General features: G+C 42.1%; 1 protein-coding gene across 2 annotated transcripts in view; it reads right to left on the bottom strand.

Moving 5' to 3' along the window:
* Positions 1-9,890: 9,890 nt before the first annotated feature.
* pappaa (pregnancy-associated plasma protein A, pappalysin 1a) overlaps positions 9,891-21,693 on the bottom strand; it is a 114,918-nt gene continuing 103,115 nt past the window's right edge. For both annotated transcript variants that reach the window (XM_061698279.1, XM_061698280.1), the window contains exons 21-22: positions 19,782-19,880; positions 9,891-10,441 (exon numbers count right to left, since the gene is read on the bottom strand). In XM_061698279.1, the coding sequence (XP_061554263.1) occupies positions 10,337-10,441; positions 19,782-19,880 (204 nt within the window). In that variant the 3' untranslated portion in view covers positions 9,891-10,336. The remainder of the gene's footprint in view (positions 10,442-19,781; positions 19,881-21,693) is intronic.

Genomic DNA, 21,693 nt, shown 5'->3' with positions numbered 1-21,693 from the left:
AGACTGTAGAGATGATGGTGGACTTCAGGAGGCATCCTTCACCACAGCTGCCCCTCAAACTGTCCAACTGCCTTGTGTCAACTATCAAGTCCTTCAAGTTCCTGGGAATTACAGTCTCTCAGGACCCGAAGTGGGAGTTCAACATCAACTCCATCCTCAAAAAGGTCAAGCACAGGATGTACTTCCTGCGGGTTCTGAGGAAGCACGGCCTGCCACAGGAGCTGTTGAGGGAGTTCTACACAGCAGTCATCGAATCAGTCCTGCGTTCTTCCATCACAGTCTTGTTTGGTGCTGCCACAAAAAAGGACCAACTCGGACTGCAATGGAAAATCAGGACTGCCGAAAAAATCGTCGGTATTCACCTACCCACCCTTGAGGATTTGCACGCTGTCAGAACTAAGACAAGAGCATGCAAAATCCTCTTGGAACTTCCACATCCTGGTCACCACCTCTTCCAGCTCCTTCCTTCAGGTTGGCGCTCTCGAACAATGCAAACCAAAACCAGCAGACATTCCAACAGCTTCTTCCCTCTTGCCATTAAATTGTTCGAGGACTCTGCATCATTTGCACAACTGTAATTGTATCAGCATTACCACATTACCAGTAACCTTTTATTGCTAAATGACTGTCCGTAGTGTGTTTTTACGTCTCAAAAGTTTTTTTGTTTTTTTTTTCAAAATGGATGTCTATTATTGTACTAGAGCAGTTCCAACTACAAATTCCTTGTTTGTTTTTGACATACCTAACAAATAAAGAAGATTCTGATTGATCTATTGCACTTTAAATTCTATGGACTGTTATATAGTACCTGTATTTGATTTCTGGATGGTTGTTGCTCTGCTTGTTAGTTTTTTGTTGTTGTTTTTTTTAATTGATTTGGAGTTTTTATGACACAATACTTGCTTTGAAATACCCAATAGGAAAAAAACTAATACTAAAACTAATAGAAAACTAAATTAAAATAAAGCATTTTTGAAAATATAAAAACTCATCAAAACTAACAAATTTGTTCTAACAACTATCCATCCATCCATTTTCTGAGCCGCTTCTCCTCACTAGGGTCGCGGGCATGCTGGAGCCTATCCCAGCTGTCATCGGGCAGGAGGCGGGGTACACCCTGAACTGGTTGCCAGCCAATCGCAGGGCACATACAAACAAACAACCATTAGCACACTACGGGCAATTTAGAGTCTTCAATTAACCTAGCATGCGTGTTTTTTAGGATGTGGGAGGAAACCGGAGTGCCCGGAGAAAACCCACGCAGGCACGGGGAGAACATGCAAACTCCACATAGGCGGGGCCGTGGATTGAACCCCGGTCCTCAGAACTGTGAGGCGGACTCTCTAACCTGCCGGGCACCGTGCCGCCGCTCTAAAAACTAATTAAAACTAACTGAATTTGAAAAACATGTCAAAATGGAGTTAAAAACGAACTATATTAAAACATCCCAAACTATTATAACCCTGGTATCGACAAACAATTCACAATCACTTTCACACCTGTGCGACAGCTGAGTCTTCAATGCACCGAACATGTTTGGGGAGGAAGCTGGAGTGCTCGGAGAAAACCTATGCAAGCACGAGGAACACACGAGCCGAGATTTGAACCGAGACCCTCTTGACTGTGAGGCTGACATACGTATGCAAACCACTTGTCCACTATACTGCTTTGGTATGTCCCATCCATCCATTTTCTGAGCCGCTTCTCCTCACTAGGGTCGCGGGCGTGCTGGAGCCTATCCCAGCTATCATCGGGCAGTAGGCGGGGTACACCCTGAACCGGTTGCCAGCCAATCGCAGGGCACATAGAAACAAACAACCATTCGCACTCACAGTCACACCTACGGGCAATTTAGAGTCTCCAATGAATCCATGTTTTTGGGATGTGGGAGGAAACCGGCGTACCCGGAGAAAACCCACGCAGGCACGGGGAGAAGATGCAAACTCCACACAGGCGGGGCCGGGGATTGAACCCGGGTCCTCAGAACTGTGAGGCTGACGCTCTAACCAGTCGTCCACCTTCGGTATGTTGTTTGCTTCAAAATTCCCAAAGCCACCCTTTTTTAGGACTTTTGTCAGTCTTCTTCAAATGTTCCTGGCCTGTGAACTTAGGAACAAGTAAGCACTCTATTAAGATTAAATAATTACATGAGCTGTCACATACTAAGCAGTAAGGCCAAAGCGTAATAGTCACGGTTTGGCCTTAAAGCGCATGACTGCAGTTATTATCAACTTTTATGGCTTGGTCAATCCAGCTAAGATTTACATCCTTGACCATTCCATGCAGGTTTCCGTACAAAAGGTCAGCCTGTAAACAAGATGCTTCTTTTACATGCATGAGTGACGTGTTAAGATGTCAATGAATGAACAGTGTGCTGATCAGCTGACTCTTGTGAAGAACATGATCTGTAGAAGCATGGTAAAGCAATTGCAATGCAGTGTTATTTCTTTGCAGTTAGCACAATCCATAGGGAAAATATTTACATTAGCTCCTGGACTAACACACCACTTGGACTCTCTAATTGATATCATTAAGCAAAGAGGTGGCTATGCCTCCCTGCGTGCGTGAGCTGCCGGGAAGACTTTTTTTTTTTCTTTTTCCACCTTCCCTCCGCAAAACTATTTCTTAAAGCTCCCCATCTAGTTTCTTTCCAGTCATGCAACATTAAGGGCCACTTTTAAAAATCAGTAGCTTGATGTTCATTCTCACGGAATTAGGCCACTGCCGTCAAGAGGCGCGCCAGGAACAACACTCTCATTTTCATGCCGACGTATCTATGATAATGTCGCAGCCACCCGCGAATATGGGAAATCTGCAAGGTCAGCACTTGTTGGATGTTTACGTGATGTAGCGGCTTCACAACTGACCTTTTTCTCAATAAGATTCAATTACCTTCCGTCTATAACCAAGGCGCTTGTGGAACATTGCTTTCGTGAGTTTGTTTAGATGTCACAGCAAATCTTTAACATCCAAACAATATTAAACCGAGACAATCGGCCGAATTTGAGCGCCCCTACCCCTCACAAGGAAAGTCAGCAAATCCCGATTATCAGATGTCTCCAATAGATTCTTCTCATTGATTATCCTGTGGCGTAGGGTGTGTTAAGAGTGATTACTACCATTCCGATCTGCTCGCAAAGGTATGTGCCGACATTCGTAAATGTTAAACGTGTTCAATATTTAATTGGACTGTTAAGTCTTCTAACCATTTTTTTTTGGAAGCAACTGAGACAATTAGAGTGCACTACTTGGTTGCAACCAGCAGAGGCGCTGTCCTTTGCTGTTTCAAGACCACTATGGCTTACATTCACGCTATGGAAAGCTTCAGGCTTGGATTATTCTGTGCAATAGGACATTAAAACAGGAGTTCATAACACTCAGAGACAGGCCCATCCACTTATAAACAAAATATATTTTGAAAAACAAACAAACAAACAAACAAATTTGAACTTAATATGTGTTATAGCACATTTAATGCTTTATAGATCCATCCATTTTCTGTACTGCTTATCCTCACGAGGGTCGCGGGTGTACTGCAGCCTATCCCAGCTATCTTCGGGTGAGCATCCTGAACTGGTCGCCAGCCAATCACAGGGCACATATCAACAAACAACCATTCACATGCACATTCACACCTACGGGCAATTTAGAGTCTTCAATTAACCAACCATGCATGTTTTTGGGATGTGGGAGGAAACCAGAGTGCCCGGAGAAAACCCACGCAGGCACGGGGAGAAAATGCAAACACCACACAGGCGGGGCCGGGATTTGAACCCCGGTCCTCAGAACTGCAATGCGGATGTGCTAACCAGTCATCCACCGTGCCGCTGCTTCATAGATAAAATAGACAATTCCATATAGTCTACCGTATTTTTATGACCATAAGGCTCACTTAAAAGTCTTAAATTTTCTCCAAAATGGACGGGGCGCCTTATAATGCGGCGCGCCTTATGTGTGCAGCGGGTTCCAAAATCTGTAAATGATGTGTGACATTGATGAGAGCTCCGCTTGAATGACTGGGAGCATTTCCTGCTTACACGCTGCTTATATAGAGGAAGTCGGACGTGGCTGAGGACAGCATGCGGACGTTAAAGGGGGAAGGGTGCGTGTGAAAGAGGACGTTGAAGGCACGCCCCCAGTAGGTATATAGTGCGGGTATGTGCATTGAGCAAAACAACATGGGTCTGGTTAAGGACCGGGAGAAGCGTCTCTACAGTCACCATTCGACTGAGTGCAATAACTCGGAGCCTGCCATCATTCCGGGAGGGTTGACGAAGGAACTCCAACCGCTGGACATCGGTATAAACAGGGCGTTCAAAGTGAAGTTGCGAGCGGCGTGGGAGCCATGGATGACAGATGGCGAACACAGCCATCTGTGTTTTTTACATAAACCAATAAATAAATAACCATACATCAGCTCACTTTAACCAGTGTTTATTTCTACACAATAAATGACAGCGGGAAAAAAAATCAACATGATACTCATCTTCATAACTCTTCCTTATGAAAATATAGTACAGTTCCGCATGTTTTTTCCATGTACCAGAGCACCAAAAAATGAGAGATAATTGCAACTGTGAAGAAAAAAAAGGACAAACATTCACAGAAAACATAAAATGTCCAACTGGTTGTATATGTGCCTGAAAAAGTGCATACTGTAAAAAAAGAAACCAAAAAGCGAGGAAGCCATCGTAGGGACAACTGATGGCCTCCTTTACAGTGTTGGTGGAGACCCAAAGGCATATCTGACTCATAAAGTCCAAAGTGAGGGCAAAGGAACTGTTAAAGGTTACTGGCTGGTGCCAGAAAGAAACATTTAAATGCATATGATTAAGATTTCATAACAAAAACAAAAACAAACAAGACAAAAAAAAGCAACTGAGTTGCTACTGAGGTTCCATTTCGACCCAGAAGTGATCATTCGGGTTCCAATCATCTGGACAACAAATAAATATGACTCACTGGATGTGATTCATGGTCTAGAAAGCTGACAACAGTACTTCTACGGAGCCATGATGGAGAAATAAATGCTAACTGCGAGTGGGTGTGGCAAAGCATCTTGTTTGTTTTTAATGTATCTTTTTTCTCTGTTTTTCTGCCGATACTTGGACACAATATACAACAACTTTTATATAATAGTTAGGATAAAAAGCCATCCAAGAGCTACTCTCGAACAGTTAGTACATTGTTTTTGCAAATACAATCATCATATAATATTACTATTTACATCTTAAAATATATTTGTTGAGCAATCGGGTACGAAACATTGCAGTAATACCACTAGATATCCACGTAATATGCAAATACACTTGTTTTTCTATATATATACTTTCAAATCAAAATAAACAAAAGGACAAGTCACCTTTATTGAGGGAGACAAAACGTGGACTAAGTCTAGAACCAGAGGCCTGTGAGAGGTACTTCTTCATGTGTTACAATACACAAATAAAAATGTCTCCAACAAGATGGCACATCAGTATTTTATGATCTGAGGGGCTTCAAACACTCCTATACTTCTTTGTCATAGTTTACCATGCAAAAAAAAAAAAAGAAAACGAAACAAAGTGGCAACTGTTGGTATTTATGGAGCGATATCAAAGCCTGTCAGGGAGCAAGCACGACCCCAAACACATTAGTGTACGTGATAAGCCAGGTGCTTGGCCAAGGAGAGGTATGTTCCTTCAGCCTGCACTTCAAACGTCTCTTTAAGCTGCCCAAACTTCCTCTTTACTTTTTTACGCAGGGCCTCGCTCCACACTGGCCGCCCTGTGCCGCCCGAGCTGACAGTGACAGATGAGCCAGTGTGCCAAAGGAGTAGGAGGAGGGCCGACGAGGGCCGGGCCGGGGCGGTGGAAGGGGGACGGCCGCTTTAACCTTCGGGAGAAAATATGACTCATTGGCCCCCGTGGCTTACGTGTCGCGTTGCCAGTCAAGTGCTGGTCGCCGCCGCCGCGGGGGCCACGGGGTCCGGCCCCTGTGAGTACACATTTTCACACCTGGCCAAATAGCCGCCCGGGCCAGGAAAAGCAGCCCACCCATTCGCTACCTTTCTCTGTCTCTCCCTCACCTTTTTTATCTGCGTCCAAGAACACCCTGCACCAGACTCTTAGCAAAAAAAAAAAAAAATAGGAATTTATCCTACCGTTAAGTGATACCCTCAAAAGTACCCTCCTGTTATATTACGGGTCATATCGACCTGTTTGAAAATCTAGTATTAAAAAGAAAAAAAATGGGTTAAACTTATTCTGTTGGTCGTACATTCTCCATGATAGAAAATGGAACATTGAATTTTTGTTGTATTTTAAACACAGTACGAGTCACTTGGACCAATGAAAGGAACACAACAGGAGAGTTAAAGTTTGGGAACAATTTTTTTTTTTAACCTGGAAAAAGGTACCTTGAAGACCAACAATAGTACCTCCGATGTCTGTGACTTTCGTACTTCATACCATTACATACATTATTTTTTCCCCATAGGAAATCAAAAAATGTAAAAAAAAAAAAATTACATTCTGTTATTTAAATCCATAACATTTTACATGTGAAGCAAGCTGTGTCTGTTTTATAACACTTATGGGTTAAAAAAAAAAAAAAAAAAAAGTTTGTGTTAGAGGGTCTCGGGGCAGACGGATTGCCAGATTGCAAGGAGAATGATGGACAAACAATGTAAAAAATAACTTACATGGACATTAAATATAATTTAAAAAAGTATAACACTCTCAATAAATAGTTCTACTATGTACACCATCGGTATGAGAAGCAAAAAAAAAAGAAAAATTAATATATCTCTATATATATTGAAGCAGCAAACATTACAGGCATGAGGTACAGTGAGGGATCCTGTGATGACGACGGTATCGAGGTGATGTCCCTTCCTTGCGTGAATCGCTCGGTGGACTATGGCTTTACGGGGTACCTTCTCCAAAAGAAATTCTAGTCTTATTCTGTAGCCTTCGGAGCCAGGCGTGGACTTACGATACAGGTCATCGTAAGTCAAAAAATAACAGAACGGTCCAGTCAAATGGCAGAAATGGAGCTGAGTGGTGGATATTGTACCTGTGGTCAACAGCATGGAGAAGCAGGGCTCGCATGTTGAGACCCCTCCCCTCCCCCCACTGGTTACAGTTCTATGTAAAACAGCTGCTTCTAGAGTACTAATATTACATTTGATGATAATATCAAGATAATACATGTCTTCTGTTAAATGCAATCTTTAAAGATAACATAGCCTTTTCGAACAGACTTACGACAATCAATTAAAAAAAACAACAATAATAATTGTGATTTCTTCATTTAGGATTTCCTTCTCTTTTGACTTTGATCTATTAGTTTCTCAGCCAAATGAAAAATGAAGGCAAAATAAAATCAGTTGTGATATGTTAAAATATAAAAAATATACACTGCAACCTCCAACGTCGACCAAACCAAAATGTTGCAAAAAAGGACTCACAATGACTCAGTGAGCATCTAAGGGCTTGGGTAAGTCAACTTTTTTTTTCCCAATGGGGGTGCGGTTTAATTTTTTATAAAGCCCTCAGAGGACCATACTCAATTTATGAAACATAGGATGCAACGATCAAACAAATGAGCAGGCGCATATCAAAAGCTTTAACGGGTCTTCTTTGGACTTTTTTTGTGGACATGGAACTGCGGGGGCACAAGAAGACAGCCAGAGAACAGAAAATGGAATTTACTGCCAAGTAAGAAACTAGTGAATGCGTCTTTGACATGGCTGCTCAGCACAATATGGCTAAAATTTTGCATTCATGTTTTATCAGGGGAATAGTGTGGCAATATAAGAGGGGGGAAATTGTTTGGAATGGTTTGTCCTCAACCTTGGAGGTTTCACTGAATATGCCATGGGGGGGAGAGGGGGGGGGGGGTGGATTTGAAGCCTCTTTAGATATATCTAATGTTCTTGGTTGCAATACGCAAAGCAGGTTTAGGAAAAGGTAAGGAAATAGGTCATGTCATAACAACACACAAGGAGCAAAAAGACCAAATATCATACAGTTTGATCACCATTGGGACAATAGCAGCTTCTAGACAGTTTTTTGAAAGACATACTTTTTTTTCCTTACATGGCAACTTAAAAAGTGCAGTAACTGAGGTCATTATTACAAACACTAATTGAATATGACATTTGGTAAAAATCAAATACATGAAAAAGATAATGTTCCCCTCCATAGAGAAGTAATATTTACATAATATTCATTTTTGTTTGTTATTTTTTGTTTAGTTTTTTTTTGATGGAAAATAATACCTCGCAACTGTGTGTCTTATGTCTTCATACTACTGGCTGTACAATGCCATCAGTCTTACATTGCCACTTGCCTGTTGTGTGTGTTGGATGATTCCTGACAGATGAGGATGGCGTGGAATGCTATAGCAGCCGTATGCGAGTCCAATGACAAGTCATAGACACACTGTGACCGCAACCAAACCGGAGTAGTAAAACATGGGCCGATAAGCCAAGCAGCAGCACTCTTTGTGCTTGTGTGTGTGCATATGTATGTGTGTAACCAAATGCCAGAATAGAATGAGGTTAATTCACCCTTTCACTAAACCCGGCAAATCACAACGAAGAACAGGCTTTGGCAGAGGTCCACCTTTTGGATATTATGGACATTATTGGTCTTATAGCTCCTTTTATGCCTCTTACATTTGACCAGTTAAGCAAATAAAATATTGAAGAGTTTTTTTGTTTTTTTTTTTGCTATGTAACTTTCATGTGTTTGCAATGAAATGGTTACAAATAGAGTTAGACATGAGATATTTTTGTTTTTCATTTGCTAAACGGCTGCTGAGGCCGCTGCCCCCGCGACCCCACCTCGGATAAGCGGAGGAAAATGGATGGATGGCATTTGCAAAACGCAGGCTCTGGATAAAGCTATGCAGTTATCTAGGTAATCATAAACACTAGCTGCAGCGCTAGCAAGCTTAGAGCGTGACTGAAATAATGTTTTTAATTTTTCTTTCTTCGAAAACTGGGAGTGTAGACAGTAGAAGCGCCAAATGCTTGATGGACTTAACTAACAGATCGAACAGGTCTTAGCAAAAGGTCAATTGGTGGGGAAGCAGTTTTGTGAATATAAAATGTTCAAACAAGTGAACCTACAACAAAAGATCATATTGAGGTCAATTTTTTCAAACCGAAAATATTGCGGACAATTGTGTACATTTTTCGAATGTTGTTGTTGTATTTACTGAAATACTTACTGTCCATGGTTTTCATCTTGCCCTTTTATGGCTAAACGATACACGATCATTACATTCTAAAACAGAGCTGCGATCCTTTTAGTTTGAAGAACAAGTTCATACTAAAATCAACATAATACAAAGCGAGGTGTTTTTCGTGACATTCCTTAAATCGTAGTCAATGTACTGCACAATGCTATTTTTCTGTAACAATCTAGCGTAATCTACGTGAAGTTGTGAGTGTGAGCGAACCGCAGACACAAGCCGCAAACCGCCCGCGTCCCCTTGAGGATATTGCAATGCAAATATGTCAAGTAGCAGCAGTCGCAGTAGCAGAGGTCGCTCGATGTTTTCATTACGTGCTCTGAAAATATAAAAAATAAAAGACATTGCATGGGAATATTATTTCTGTGGTTGCGGGGTAATTACTTAATAGTTTCTGTGACTATTTGTCTATTTCATGTTGGTTATTGTGTGTGGACTCTGTGGGGTATAAATGAGATTATATCGTTCCCCACCAAGCGAGTTTGAACCTCTGATGTGCCGATGAAGAAACACATGACTGAAATTAAAACAGATACAGAATGTCTGACCACTCGTGCCAAAACCTCGTCTTCAAAATGTGTCTTCATTTCCTTCATATTTATAATAACTGATCCCGCAACCCCACCCCCACCCCACACACACACCAAACTTGCACATTTGGAATTACTTCCATCATGTAATTGTTGATCTAGGGCACTACACTAGACACTGAACAAAAGGCATGCTACAGTACCTCGACTTGACTAGGTTTTTGTTCACTTTTTTTTTTTTTTTTTAAATGGATCTTTTTTTGTTATTCTATTCATGCTGCTTCATGATAATGATACTGTGGCGCAACTTTCCTTTTAGTTGAGGGATGAAGCTTTCAGTGGCGTTTCATGAGTCTCGTCGTCTATTCTCAATCTTTTCATGATGTGGAGGCAGAGGGGTTGCGAGGATGAAGAGGTATGCCTGTTAAAGCAGCATGTGCAGGAAAATGGAGGATGGGGGGTGCAGGGGTACCGCCTCAGCCACTCTGGGTGTGTTGTTGGAGCAAAGGGTCTTGGGAAGTTGAACAGAGGCCCCTCTCCCTCCCCTTCGGTCGTACTTTTGGTCACCCCAAGGAATGGACGTTCTCTTCCCTTTTGTTCTCCACGGCGTTGGGATCCCGACAGGAGCACTCATTCCGTATGTTACACGACATGGGGAATGGAATCACCTGAGCAGGAGAGGGGACAAAAACAAACACTCATTGTCACTCCAATACCGATTTTCCACTGCACAAACCAAATTGCCAAATCCACTCCACAATGAAGGCATCGGTTGGAGCGAGACAAGCTAACTTAGTGTCAAGTCATGTGGCGGTTATTAAAGAGACAGATTTTGTCCAAGAAGAGATTTAGGACACTGACTGCCTGCTGCGGGGAAATGAAGATACTTAATATGTATATATATATATATATATAACTTAAAATGAAGATATTTAATACTGCAGCATCCAACGCTACGGCACAGCAACAGGCTACGATGATGTTAGGCGTTCGTTTTTGGGTCTGGAGTCTGCCCTACGATTGAACTATAGAACACGGATGAACAGTTTTCAGCCAGGTGTATCCTCAAATCAGCTCAACCAATCGATGGCCAGCGGCGGTTTAAGTTACCCATACAGCGTGGGCTTGGTACAGTATGTTTGGAACCCCGTCTACCTACTAGAAATGGTACCTGGTAGTATTTGCTTATGCAAATGGTAAGGCACCAATCACAGAGTAGAGCCGTGTCAAGTCAGCAAGTCTGTACTCAAAGCGCATTTCAGTGCACCTTTCCCTTAAGGCCATTTTAGAATATTACTGTCTACATTCTCCCTATAAATGGAAGTAAATCATTTTCCCAGCTTGTTGCAACATGGTGAGTAGTGGTTAGCCCGTATGCCTCCCAGTTCTGAGGTCCGGGGTTCAAATATCAACTCTGGCCTTCCTGTGCGGAGTTTGCGTGTTCTCTTTGTGCTTCTGCGGGTTTTCTGTAGGTACTCTGGCTTCGCCCCACATTCCAAAAACATGCATGTTAGGTTCATTGAAGATGAGTGTCAGTGTGAATGGTTGCTTGTTTATACAGTATGTGCCCTGCGATTGGCTGACGACCAGTCCATGGTGTGTCCTGCCTCTCGCCCCAAATAAGCTGCCAGCTCACCCGCAACCCTAATAATGACAAGTGGTGTAGAAAATGGATGGGCGGATGTTGCTGCTGCCCTTCAATAACAGCTTCATTGGTTAAAATACGTCAAAACATAGGATCAGTAGCCATCGTTCTAGTCGGTTAGATGTCACTGGGTAAAACACAACAGCTGCCACTGCTGCCGCCTTGTCTGCCGGCCACTTTGGGGGGCCGGCTTCAGCTGTATGAGTATACCACCTTGTCCTCAGCAAAACAAGCAACATATGTAATCCAAGTCGTGGCAAGGCAAACAGCAGACCAAGGGCAAGTCAGTGTAAAGTTGAAAAAAAAAATGGTGTCCCAGTGACTTATCAGCTCAATCTGTGGGGGTCTGCTGCCAGCATCACTTTTTCTTATTAGAGGTTAAGTGGTTGTGAACTTTTTTTGTACAATGGTTCCCACTATGCAATGCGGATGTTAAAATAAACCTAATCCAGGCTGACACACCACAGAATTTGGGGTGGTTTTTAGTTCAGGTGTCATTAATGAAAGCTGACTGGCTGGAAATATGGAATAAAATTGACTTGGTCTGGGTAGCAGAGCATGAAGGAGTATTAGGGCCACACTGTAAAAATCTGGTAAAATTCTGAGACAAATGTTATAAAGAGGAAATAATAAAGTTTGAATACTACCATTATTGTTATCGTTTTTATTATTATTATTTTTTTTTTAGAAATATCCTCTGTAATAATGTAATGTAAAGTAATAAGACTCTGAATTTCATCGATTTCTGCAAAATATTTCTCTCACTTAATTTTAACACTTTAGGTTAGATGATTGAAAAAAACACATCAAGAGGCAATTTTCAACAATCCTCAAGTTTATGATGGTAAAATTACAACTTTTTTCTCAAAAGAAATGATTTTGTAGGATATCCCTTGAAAAAAAAGACACTTTTCTTCTCTCACAATTCTCAAACTATATCTTTTATAATTTACGTGTGTTAAGTGTGCGTTTAAATGTAGATGCCATTAACGTATAAAATTAGAAATGCTAAATAAAAAATGTAAATAGTCACAATGATGTTGATTTTCTTTCCATTTCATTCTAAATTGTTCTAATTATTATTCTCATGAGGACAGGACTACTGCAGTACAAAACTAAATGTATGCGGTATGGTCACTGCTGTGTTACTAAATGTTGTTACCTAAGGTGCCTAATTTTGAATTGACAATAAATCGAACCCCAGCTGTATGAGGTCTGTTAAACAAAGCGAATGAGTGCTGACGCCGGCTCCCCTTTGAAGTGGTGTATAAAAGAAGCTGTTTGTGTGTACGGGCTGTTCTTCATATGAGGGCCAGGTAGACGGAGTGGGCAGTGCCCTGGACCCTCCTAAGAAAACGACGCCTGCATGGGATGATTTTCGCAAGACCGGGGGCCGGACACACATCAGAAACAGCTGTCAACAGCGTGAGGTGTGTTCCTGTAAGAGGCCAAGAGCTCTCTGCTTCAGTTTAGTTAGTGTCTCACTTTGGTTTATCTTTCTATGCCTACTCACAACTCCCTCCCTCGTCCTCACTTCACCTCACTTTCCCTCCAAGGCCAATTCTGTTTATCTCTGTATCTAGCGAATGATGGTGGGTGGCAAATTTGAACTGTTTTCCTTTGACCTTGACCCTAAGGGTGGCGGGGGCCAGCTGCCACATCTGGCCCTGACTTGAGGGTCTCTCTTCAGGGTGGCTGGAAAATGGCTGGCTGGCCTTGTGGGCCCGGGGCCCCACATCCCAGGGCTAGAGGGGGGCCTGGGGGTTTGGGTGGGGTGGAGGGACACCCAGTAAGTGCTACATGAAAGACCTTCTGGTGGTTGTTGACCTTGTCAGAGCCTCATCCTTCCATCGCTGGTACAGGTCAAAATAATACAGTGTTCCTCTCATTTCGGTTCACTACGTGTGTGTCAGTCGTTGCTCGGAGAGTGGAAGGTATGTAGGGCTAGTGTCGTACTCCAACTCCACTGGACTTTATCAAAGGCGGCTTTAGACTCTGTTGACTAACCTCCTTGCAGATTTTCAGACATAAATGCTATTTCAGGGGCAAGGCAAGGACACAGACCCAACATATGCAAACACATAGTCACAATACATTTCCAGGTGTGCAGATAGTGTCCAAGAGCGTATGCATGCAGTCATGTATGCCAAAACACAACATGCCGATCTCGATCCCAGCAGACTTAAACGGTCACGCAATACAATCTGGATTAATCGCCAGTCAATCAGCAAGGTAATTGCTCATGACCTCCAAGTCACCAAACAAGACGCACAAATGTTTAGCTATGTAAACCACTATACAGCCAATGGGTTCCCCTTCCATCCATCCGTCCATATATCCAATAGCAAGCGGGCAAGTGGGCTTCTAGCAGAAGTCGGTGTTATGTGTGGAATACTTCCCAAGGGGAATAACAGCTACAAATTCACCTTAAAAGTTCACAACTTGGCAGTTTAGGGAAGGAAAGAGCCTCATTCATTCCACATGCAAGGACTTTAATTTGTTTTTGTTTACAATGATGGACAGAAGTCTATGTAAGTTGAACAAATAAAAACAGTCGATACAGCCAATCCATCCATCTACCCATCCAGTCTACTGCTGGAGACAGTCCCAGCCAACGACCACCAATCAGTCACAGGGTGATCGTATGAAGGACATTGAGTAGGAACTGAGTGAACATTAACTGCATGAAAGTCAGCTATGTGAACAACTGCCCGTAGGTAACAAACTCTAATGGTAATTATCAGAGTAGGTGGTAAGTATTTTGTGTCTTGAAAACGTGCTAAGAGATAATTCACAAAATGAGCGATAGTGAGCATGTGAATATGACTGAAAGTTTTCTGGGCCACATTACTTGGTTTTGGTTGGAATTGTGCAAAAACTGCTTAACACGTTTCCTTAAAACATTATAGGACAGATTCGGTCAGACTACCAACTGGACTGATCGCCAGTCAATCAGCAAGGCAAATGCGAATGGGAGCTGCTCAAATATGTGAACTACTGCACAACCAGTGGCTTTCCCATCCATCTATCCATTTCCTCCACTGATGAAGTCCAAGCAACTTAGGGCAGAATGTGGACTACACCCTGTACTGACGACCCGCCAATGGTTGGGTCATTGTATGAGGGGATATTGAGTGGGAACTGATTCAACAACAGCGCCATGAAAGTCAGCTATGTGAACAACTATCATATGTCCAATTGCCCTACAGTATGTAATAAACTCTGATTACTTGGTTTTCGCTGGAATTATGTTAAAAGTACTAAAGCCCTTTTCTCAAAACCTATGTGTGAGGTATGCTGTGAGTCCAATACTCTTGGTTGCCCTGGTTGAAGACATTTTGTGTGTCTCAGATCTTGATTTGGACAAAGCCATATCAAGCTATCATTATTATTTGAATTCTTGTTAGACTTGTGCCATTCTATTTATTAGTGTACTACTACAACTATTAGTACACTAATAGTGCAACTCTATTCGCTGTTGAGACTGGTCTGTCAGTCAGTGTTCCAAGCATGCTAGGTCAATACCATATGGATGACTTAACCACTCTGGTTCTGCAGCTGTATTATCTGAGCTATGTTGTAGCTTTTGAGGATAAATATCAATAAATGGCTAGAATAAACACACTGTAACATTAGTTTAGACTGCTGTGGCTTAGCTTGGGACACGGTCCACAGTCTAGGCTTTGCTGCACCAGCCCTCAGTCTTTTCTGGTATAAAACTCCTCACAATGACCAATAGTCACATTTACGGGAAAACGGGGATTGTCATTGGTTTTCATTGTTTCTTGTTTAGATCTTGTTTGTGTCCCATTTCAAATGAAGCCTTCAATGCGGCACTCTTTTTCGCATTTGCCAGCTGTACTATTTTCAAGTTGAAAAATCAAGCTTCCCACACGAAGCCAAGTGGAGTCAAGTAGAGCTAAGTTGGTACTGTATGGTGGAAAGTTTTATAACTTCAGAACATTACATGTGACAAATAATTACAGTATAAAAGAGGGACCGAATCTGAAATATTTCAACATATTGGGATGTAGAAATGGCAGCCTCAGAGCAAAAAAAAAAAACAAAAAAAACAACAGCGCATAACTCTGTTTGGCTACATAAGTGCTAGCACTTAACATCAGCAAACTGCCAAAATCGCAAACAAACAGAGGGGAGTGTGTCCTCACTGGTGTGCAACTACCTTTGCTCAGCTTGTGGAGAAAAAACCCACCCCTCCTTCACATTATCCCTAAGTCCCGTTCTACTTAAATGCCCTCAGACACCAAAGTTGGTACTTGAGTTAGTTATGGTGAGCTGCTGTTTATGAAATTGTTGGCAATTACAGGGGATTACAGTATCCTGACAATAACATGAGAAGGTAGGAAAGTAACCCTGGATACCACTGGTGAAACACAACTACTGAATACTTTGTGCAGCTTCTGACCTCAGACACTTACCAACTGAGCATATTAAATAAGTGAGGGCCAATATATTTCAAATGCACACTTCAATTACATCTCTGCCTGTAGATTCAGATGTATGAATTGGTTTAAATTATTATCTGCAGCAGAGAGCAAGAGAAAAAGCGAGGTGGTCAGTTCTGGCAATGGCGGACCATCAGCTTGGACACAAACATCAGTCATGACACATTACAAATCGCGTATTGAGCGTTCCTGTGCCAGACGGAGAGCTGTAAACAGCGCTGAGAGACTGGGAGGCAACTCAAGAGCCGACCACCAAAGCAGACTGAAAAACATATAGTCTCATTTAGCAAAAGTTGTTTTAGAGGGGCCAAGCCATATAACTATATAATTGCTGCCCTCTGCATACTGCGTAAAGCATCCAAGAGAGGAATTTCTTTCAAAATTAGGATGTGGGGGGAGGGGGTCTACATTTAAAAAAAAAAAAAAAAAAAAAAAAGGGGGGGGGGGTTCTGGTGCAGGCAACCCTCAAACGGCAGTACTCCATACGCTTGCTTACTCTCATTCAATGCCTCTCCAAATCCGACTGACAGCTTACAACTATTAACGCTAGATCCAGAAGTGACCTTACATGCAGCTAGACCTTGCACCCTCAAAGCTCCTGGGGGTGGAATAATACACAAGTCATCCAGAACTCAAAGGGGGAGTCAGCAATTGTAATCCAATACATGTTTTGTCAAATCCAGGAATATTTCCTCATGATCTGTTAGCTGTCCATAGTGACTGTGCGCTGACTAAGAACAAAAAAACAAAAACAAAAAAAAGAATAAAAAAAATTAAAAAAAAAAAAAAAAAAAATCAAACAAAGTGGCTTGGACTGAGCCACACAATAGTTTTCCAGCCAATCGCTTTATGGGGGCGTTCGTGCTCATGTAATGCTTCTGCTGGCGACTCGCCTTCTTCCACGTCCTCGAAAAATTTTCCTCTAAGTGAAAAATCAAATGTAAATCAGCATATATTACACTGGCTACTTGGTATATACATATAAATATTTGACTTGGCAGACTTTCAGAATTTGATTCAGCTGGCACTGTCTCTATTTTTGAAGTTATGTCACGATCTTGATGAAGGTGCACTTGGAGCCAATAGCTTGGTTCTGCCTGAAAAGTTTTTCATACTTGTTTTCTACGTTTTTTGGGGGGGGGACTTTAAATGAGGCGTACTTTGCTTAAACTGGTCCTGCCCCCCCTCCACACACACACACACACACACACACACACACACACACACACACACACACACACACTTGGACTGCAAGAGGAAGCAAGGGCTTAGCAAGAGCTAAGCAAACAGCTAAAGGCTACAGTTCAGAGACTGCAACAATGCCTCTAGCAAACATTTAATGATGTATATTCGTAAAATGAACTAAGAAAATGAACATGGAACATTGTTCTGGCTTTGTAAAAAGCAGGATCCATGATAATGCTGAACAGTACAGCCAAAGGTGCATGAAAATGGTTCCAGTATTTGTAGAGGCCAATTGTTCTGATCTTGTGAGGGACTGTAAATAGGGAGCTATCCAGCTCCTTAGTATCATTGCACTCTATTGTCAGGCGATGTGGTGGTTCTCTGCGATCTGTATGTGCTTCAATCTTTTGCACTGTACTGCACATCCTTCTCCACGCTTCTAAAAATTGGGTAACAGTATTCCAGAGAGTGCAGACACTGGAAGTGTCCTGTTGTTTCCGAAAAGCTTCATGGACTTAGCAACAGTTTTTAAGATAGATGGACCTCTCTTACCGAAAGGTCAATTACGTTTTCTAATTTCCCTTTGAACCCTCTTGAACAAAGCCTTCATCACCCTACCATCCATTACTGCATGGTGAGCAAGTGATCCTTGGCACACGTTCCAAGATGCCATCCTTTTGAAAGAAGAAAAACACCAAACCAGACTTGTATTCAAACAATGCCAAGGTAGAATACCTGTGAGCATGATGTGGAAAAGTAGACTGGTGTTCTTGTGCGGTAATAACTCACTGTGTCAGTATGCCTGAAGGGAGTGTTTCGCTCACTGGTTGAAATGTATCAAGTCGACATATTTAGCCAGTTCTGATCCAAGTGCGCATCCTTACATTCAACTTTCCAACATTTGCAACAACGCCCTTCATAATTCTCTTCATTTCTGGAAAGGTAACGTGGATGTGATTATTGCTGTTTCCAAACCTTGTTTCCCTTAAAAGTTATGTCAAGGTCAGTCCGTTGCCAAAAAATAAAAAATAAAGAAGCAGTCACTCAGAAAAACATTGCTTGGGGTTGGGGATTATTTGTGCACAGCTAAAATGAAACGTGAAAGTGGACCGGAAGCAGTCCCAAGAATTTCGATTGTACCACTGGAAAAGTGCAAGATGTTCCTTGTACATCCTAATTCACCAGAAGCAATAAAGAGGCTTCCCAGTCAGACACAGTGAAATATCCTGGGAAATGCATAGACTGCTGTATAAATGCAGCCAGACATACAGATGGATATGCCAGGAGTACAACTAAAGACCCTTGCAGATCCAGAAGGAGAGGCCAAACCGGAGAAGCAGATGTTGCAGCGCAGAAGCTAAACTACACTTCCAATCATGCCATTTGCCAACGACTGCTAAGTGTGATCCAGGCAAAGCCCGTTGCTACACTAAAGAGCTGTGCTACCACAAGAACCAAGCACTTTGCCATATGCAGCCAACTGCAAAAACGTTAACAACTGCCTAAATGTTGAGAAAATATCAAGTGTTTATGAATGCGGGGAATAACATGGAATGTAAAGGAATGTTCACAGGTCTGAATGCTACACCCGCAGCTACAAACGAAGTCAGTTCACCAGCTCAAAGTCAAAATCTGAACCTTGAATCAATGATCTCAACATATGTTCGGAATTACTGACTGTTTAGTTTACGATTCGATGCAGTAGTAGTAGTGCTTCAGTGTCATGAGAGTCAGAGCTTCAGTGTCATGAGAGTCAGAGATGATAGCCAATAGCCCGATGGATGTTGTTTCTGCATGACTTAAGTCATGAAAACCATTGAAACTGGTTTTATTTTGGTAGGTTGCTACTGAATTGTGGTCACATTTGGAGGTACCAGCGTAACCCTACTTGGCCTGTGGCATTTTTCTCCTTTGGTCATCAATGTGCTGTGCGGATGTACGTTGAGAAACCTCACTCTCCAATCCTCAAAAGAGTGTGCTGGCCTCTGACTCAGTATCCTGGACTTTTAGCTCAATGGTCAGTGCACTCGACTTCAGACCGGTGACATGGTGGTGGCCTGAATTCGAGCCCAGATGTGGCTGGATGGCGCAGGACTGCCACTGTTACAGGAAGCACCTCATCAGGTTTCAGGAACGTTAAATACGTTTAGTGTGATATAGTATAAAAAAAAAAAATCTGATATCAAACATCCCAAAGGTTAACAAGATAAGCGATCTAGTACAGCAGAGTTAGTAGTGTCTTGGATTCATCGGCAAGTTACGCCATGTCTCGCTGCTGTGATGTCACACAATTGACGTAGCTGCTAGCTGGCGAGACTTGGATCATCTCCCCTACACACCCACACACACACAAATGGAAAGAAGTTGAGATCAGGATTTACCGTTCCAAACCATACCCATGGGACCGAAAGTGAACTTTTGTTGCAGACAGGGTATGAACTCAGAGGCTTCTTAAAGTGCCAGTATGGTATTGATAATGAGTTTTGGCAACCATCAATAAGGCAAAATGACTCCAGTGGGATTCCAGGACGAGGATTTATGGGCATAACAGTTCTCATTTAACATATTGCCTCCAATATATTAATCTTCCACAAGTACTCTATTTTATTTACAGTGGTAAAGGCTTGCCAATGGTAACATGTAATCTAAAAAAAAAAAAAAAAAAAAAAAAAAGGAAATTGAGTTCATGTGCAGTACAATGGTGTGTCTAACCTTCTTGGTCTTGACAGTGGATTGGCAGCAGTCTCCTCCATCGTAGTTACAGAAGGCTCGGTTGTTTACTGCATCACAGTAGTTGTCTCCCATGAATGGCTGTGTTAAAAAAACAAAAACAAAAAAAACCACTCATCTTCAGTACTGTCATATTGATATGTTTGTTCAAATGGTAGTTTCCCGTGTACAATACATGGCCTTTTACATCCTTCATCTTTAATGTTCTTTTTCTTTTTCTTTTTGGCCCTCAGTGGACCAGAATCATAAATCCGACCAAGAACGCAATAAACTATTCACTACAGGGAAAAAAAAAAAATGAAAAAAAACAAAAAAAACTCTGCAATGAGGAGATTTATAGGGTTAGCCCGACCTTTTCCACTTGAGTTAACAATCAGGATATCCAATTGGTCTAAAGTGCGCACATCATATAATTCTTGCATACAGTGGAGGGGAATTCCTTCACACGTGAACGCAACATTTGCAAAGGACACACAGTGTTTGATGTGATGATCTCAGTCTGACCTACAAATAAGATAAAGACTTTAAAGGCAGTGGACTACACGGTAATAACTGGCTGTCTGGATTTAAGTCACCTACACTGCACCCCTGTGAGTGGAGCTTGAAGGCAAAATAAAAATAATAAACATTTATTCCGTATTGTTGCTAAAGCAGTGCTTCTCAAAGTGCGGTACGCCCCAAGAAAATCTCAAATAGTCGGTAACTTCTTTATTTATTCCCCCCCCTCAGGGGGGCAGGGGTGGGTGGCATTGGGTCCCCGCGGCCCCTCCCTGGATGCCCGGTTGTCGGGGCCCCTCGGTGGGGCCGGCGGACCGCCCTGGGTCCCTCGGTGTGGGATGTGTCCCGTCTGCCGGGCTGCTCTTGGGCGGACCCCTGGGCCTGATTCCCCCCCTCGATTGATTGGGTGGGGTCCTCAGCCGCCGCGGTGCGTCCACAGCAATAACAGACACTTCTGTCAGTCTTTGTGCATGTAAAACGGTATCAATTCACTTGCATGTATCCGCAGGCACACACCCCTGGGACTCTTTCTCTGGGTGTGGGTTCAAGCACTTACTGCGACAAATAACTCATGAATATGCAAATCGCTTGTGTATCCCCTCACTTATACTCTCGTCCTGTAGACTTTTATAATTCACATAATTAATGCCACCGCACTTCAGTTGTACATTCAGGTTCATGACCCTTGTCCTGCATGCTTCTTCTCCTGTCCTTGTCCTGTTCTATCTTGACCTGTCCTTCCCTCACAGGGTGTAGCACTACAGCCCCTTGCAACACTCATATTTAATGTTTCATTGTTGTAGATAATGTAATGATTTACTTCTCTCATCCTGTTTACAATTAGTGCATTGTCTTTTGTCTTTGTTTCTCTCTCCCTTCTAGAAACTTTGTTCTGTTCGACTGATCAAGTCTGATTCTCAATAAACCTCAATTATAATACCACAGCGGGAGCTTAAAAACTCCACTGTCACACAGTAAAACTGTTCCAGCATGAAAGGGATTCAGATTTTCCATTCTGCTTGACCTAAAAGCCGAACAGGACAACAACAACAAAAATAAATAAATAAATAAATAAAAAAGGTAACTTCTTTGTTACTTTTACAAAACTAAATCAAACTATTTAATTAATTATCACATATGTGCAAAAAGAAGTGAAAGCTGCAAACACAATGTTATTTAATAAGGGGGACAAGGGCAGAAGGGCCCATCTCAAAAGGGATACTTTTAGATTTTAATTGAATTTGACAATCATTAAAAAACAGTTTTGGACCCTATTTTCTGATTTTTGCTTAATTTATTTTAAAATCATTTTAAAATGAAAAAAACGTTGGACCCTATTTCTTATCGAATTATCGGGCAATTTACTTCTTTAAAAATCCATCCATCCACCCATTTT

The sequence above is a fragment of the Phycodurus eques genome, chromosome 15 (assembly GCF_024500275.1).
Source record: "Phycodurus eques isolate BA_2022a chromosome 15, UOR_Pequ_1.1, whole genome shotgun sequence".
NCBI classification, from domain to species: Eukaryota; Metazoa; Chordata; class Actinopteri; order Syngnathiformes; family Syngnathidae; genus Phycodurus; species Phycodurus eques.
Note: the sequence above shows the minus strand (reverse complement) of the source record. Positions and strands in the feature narration are given on the sequence as shown.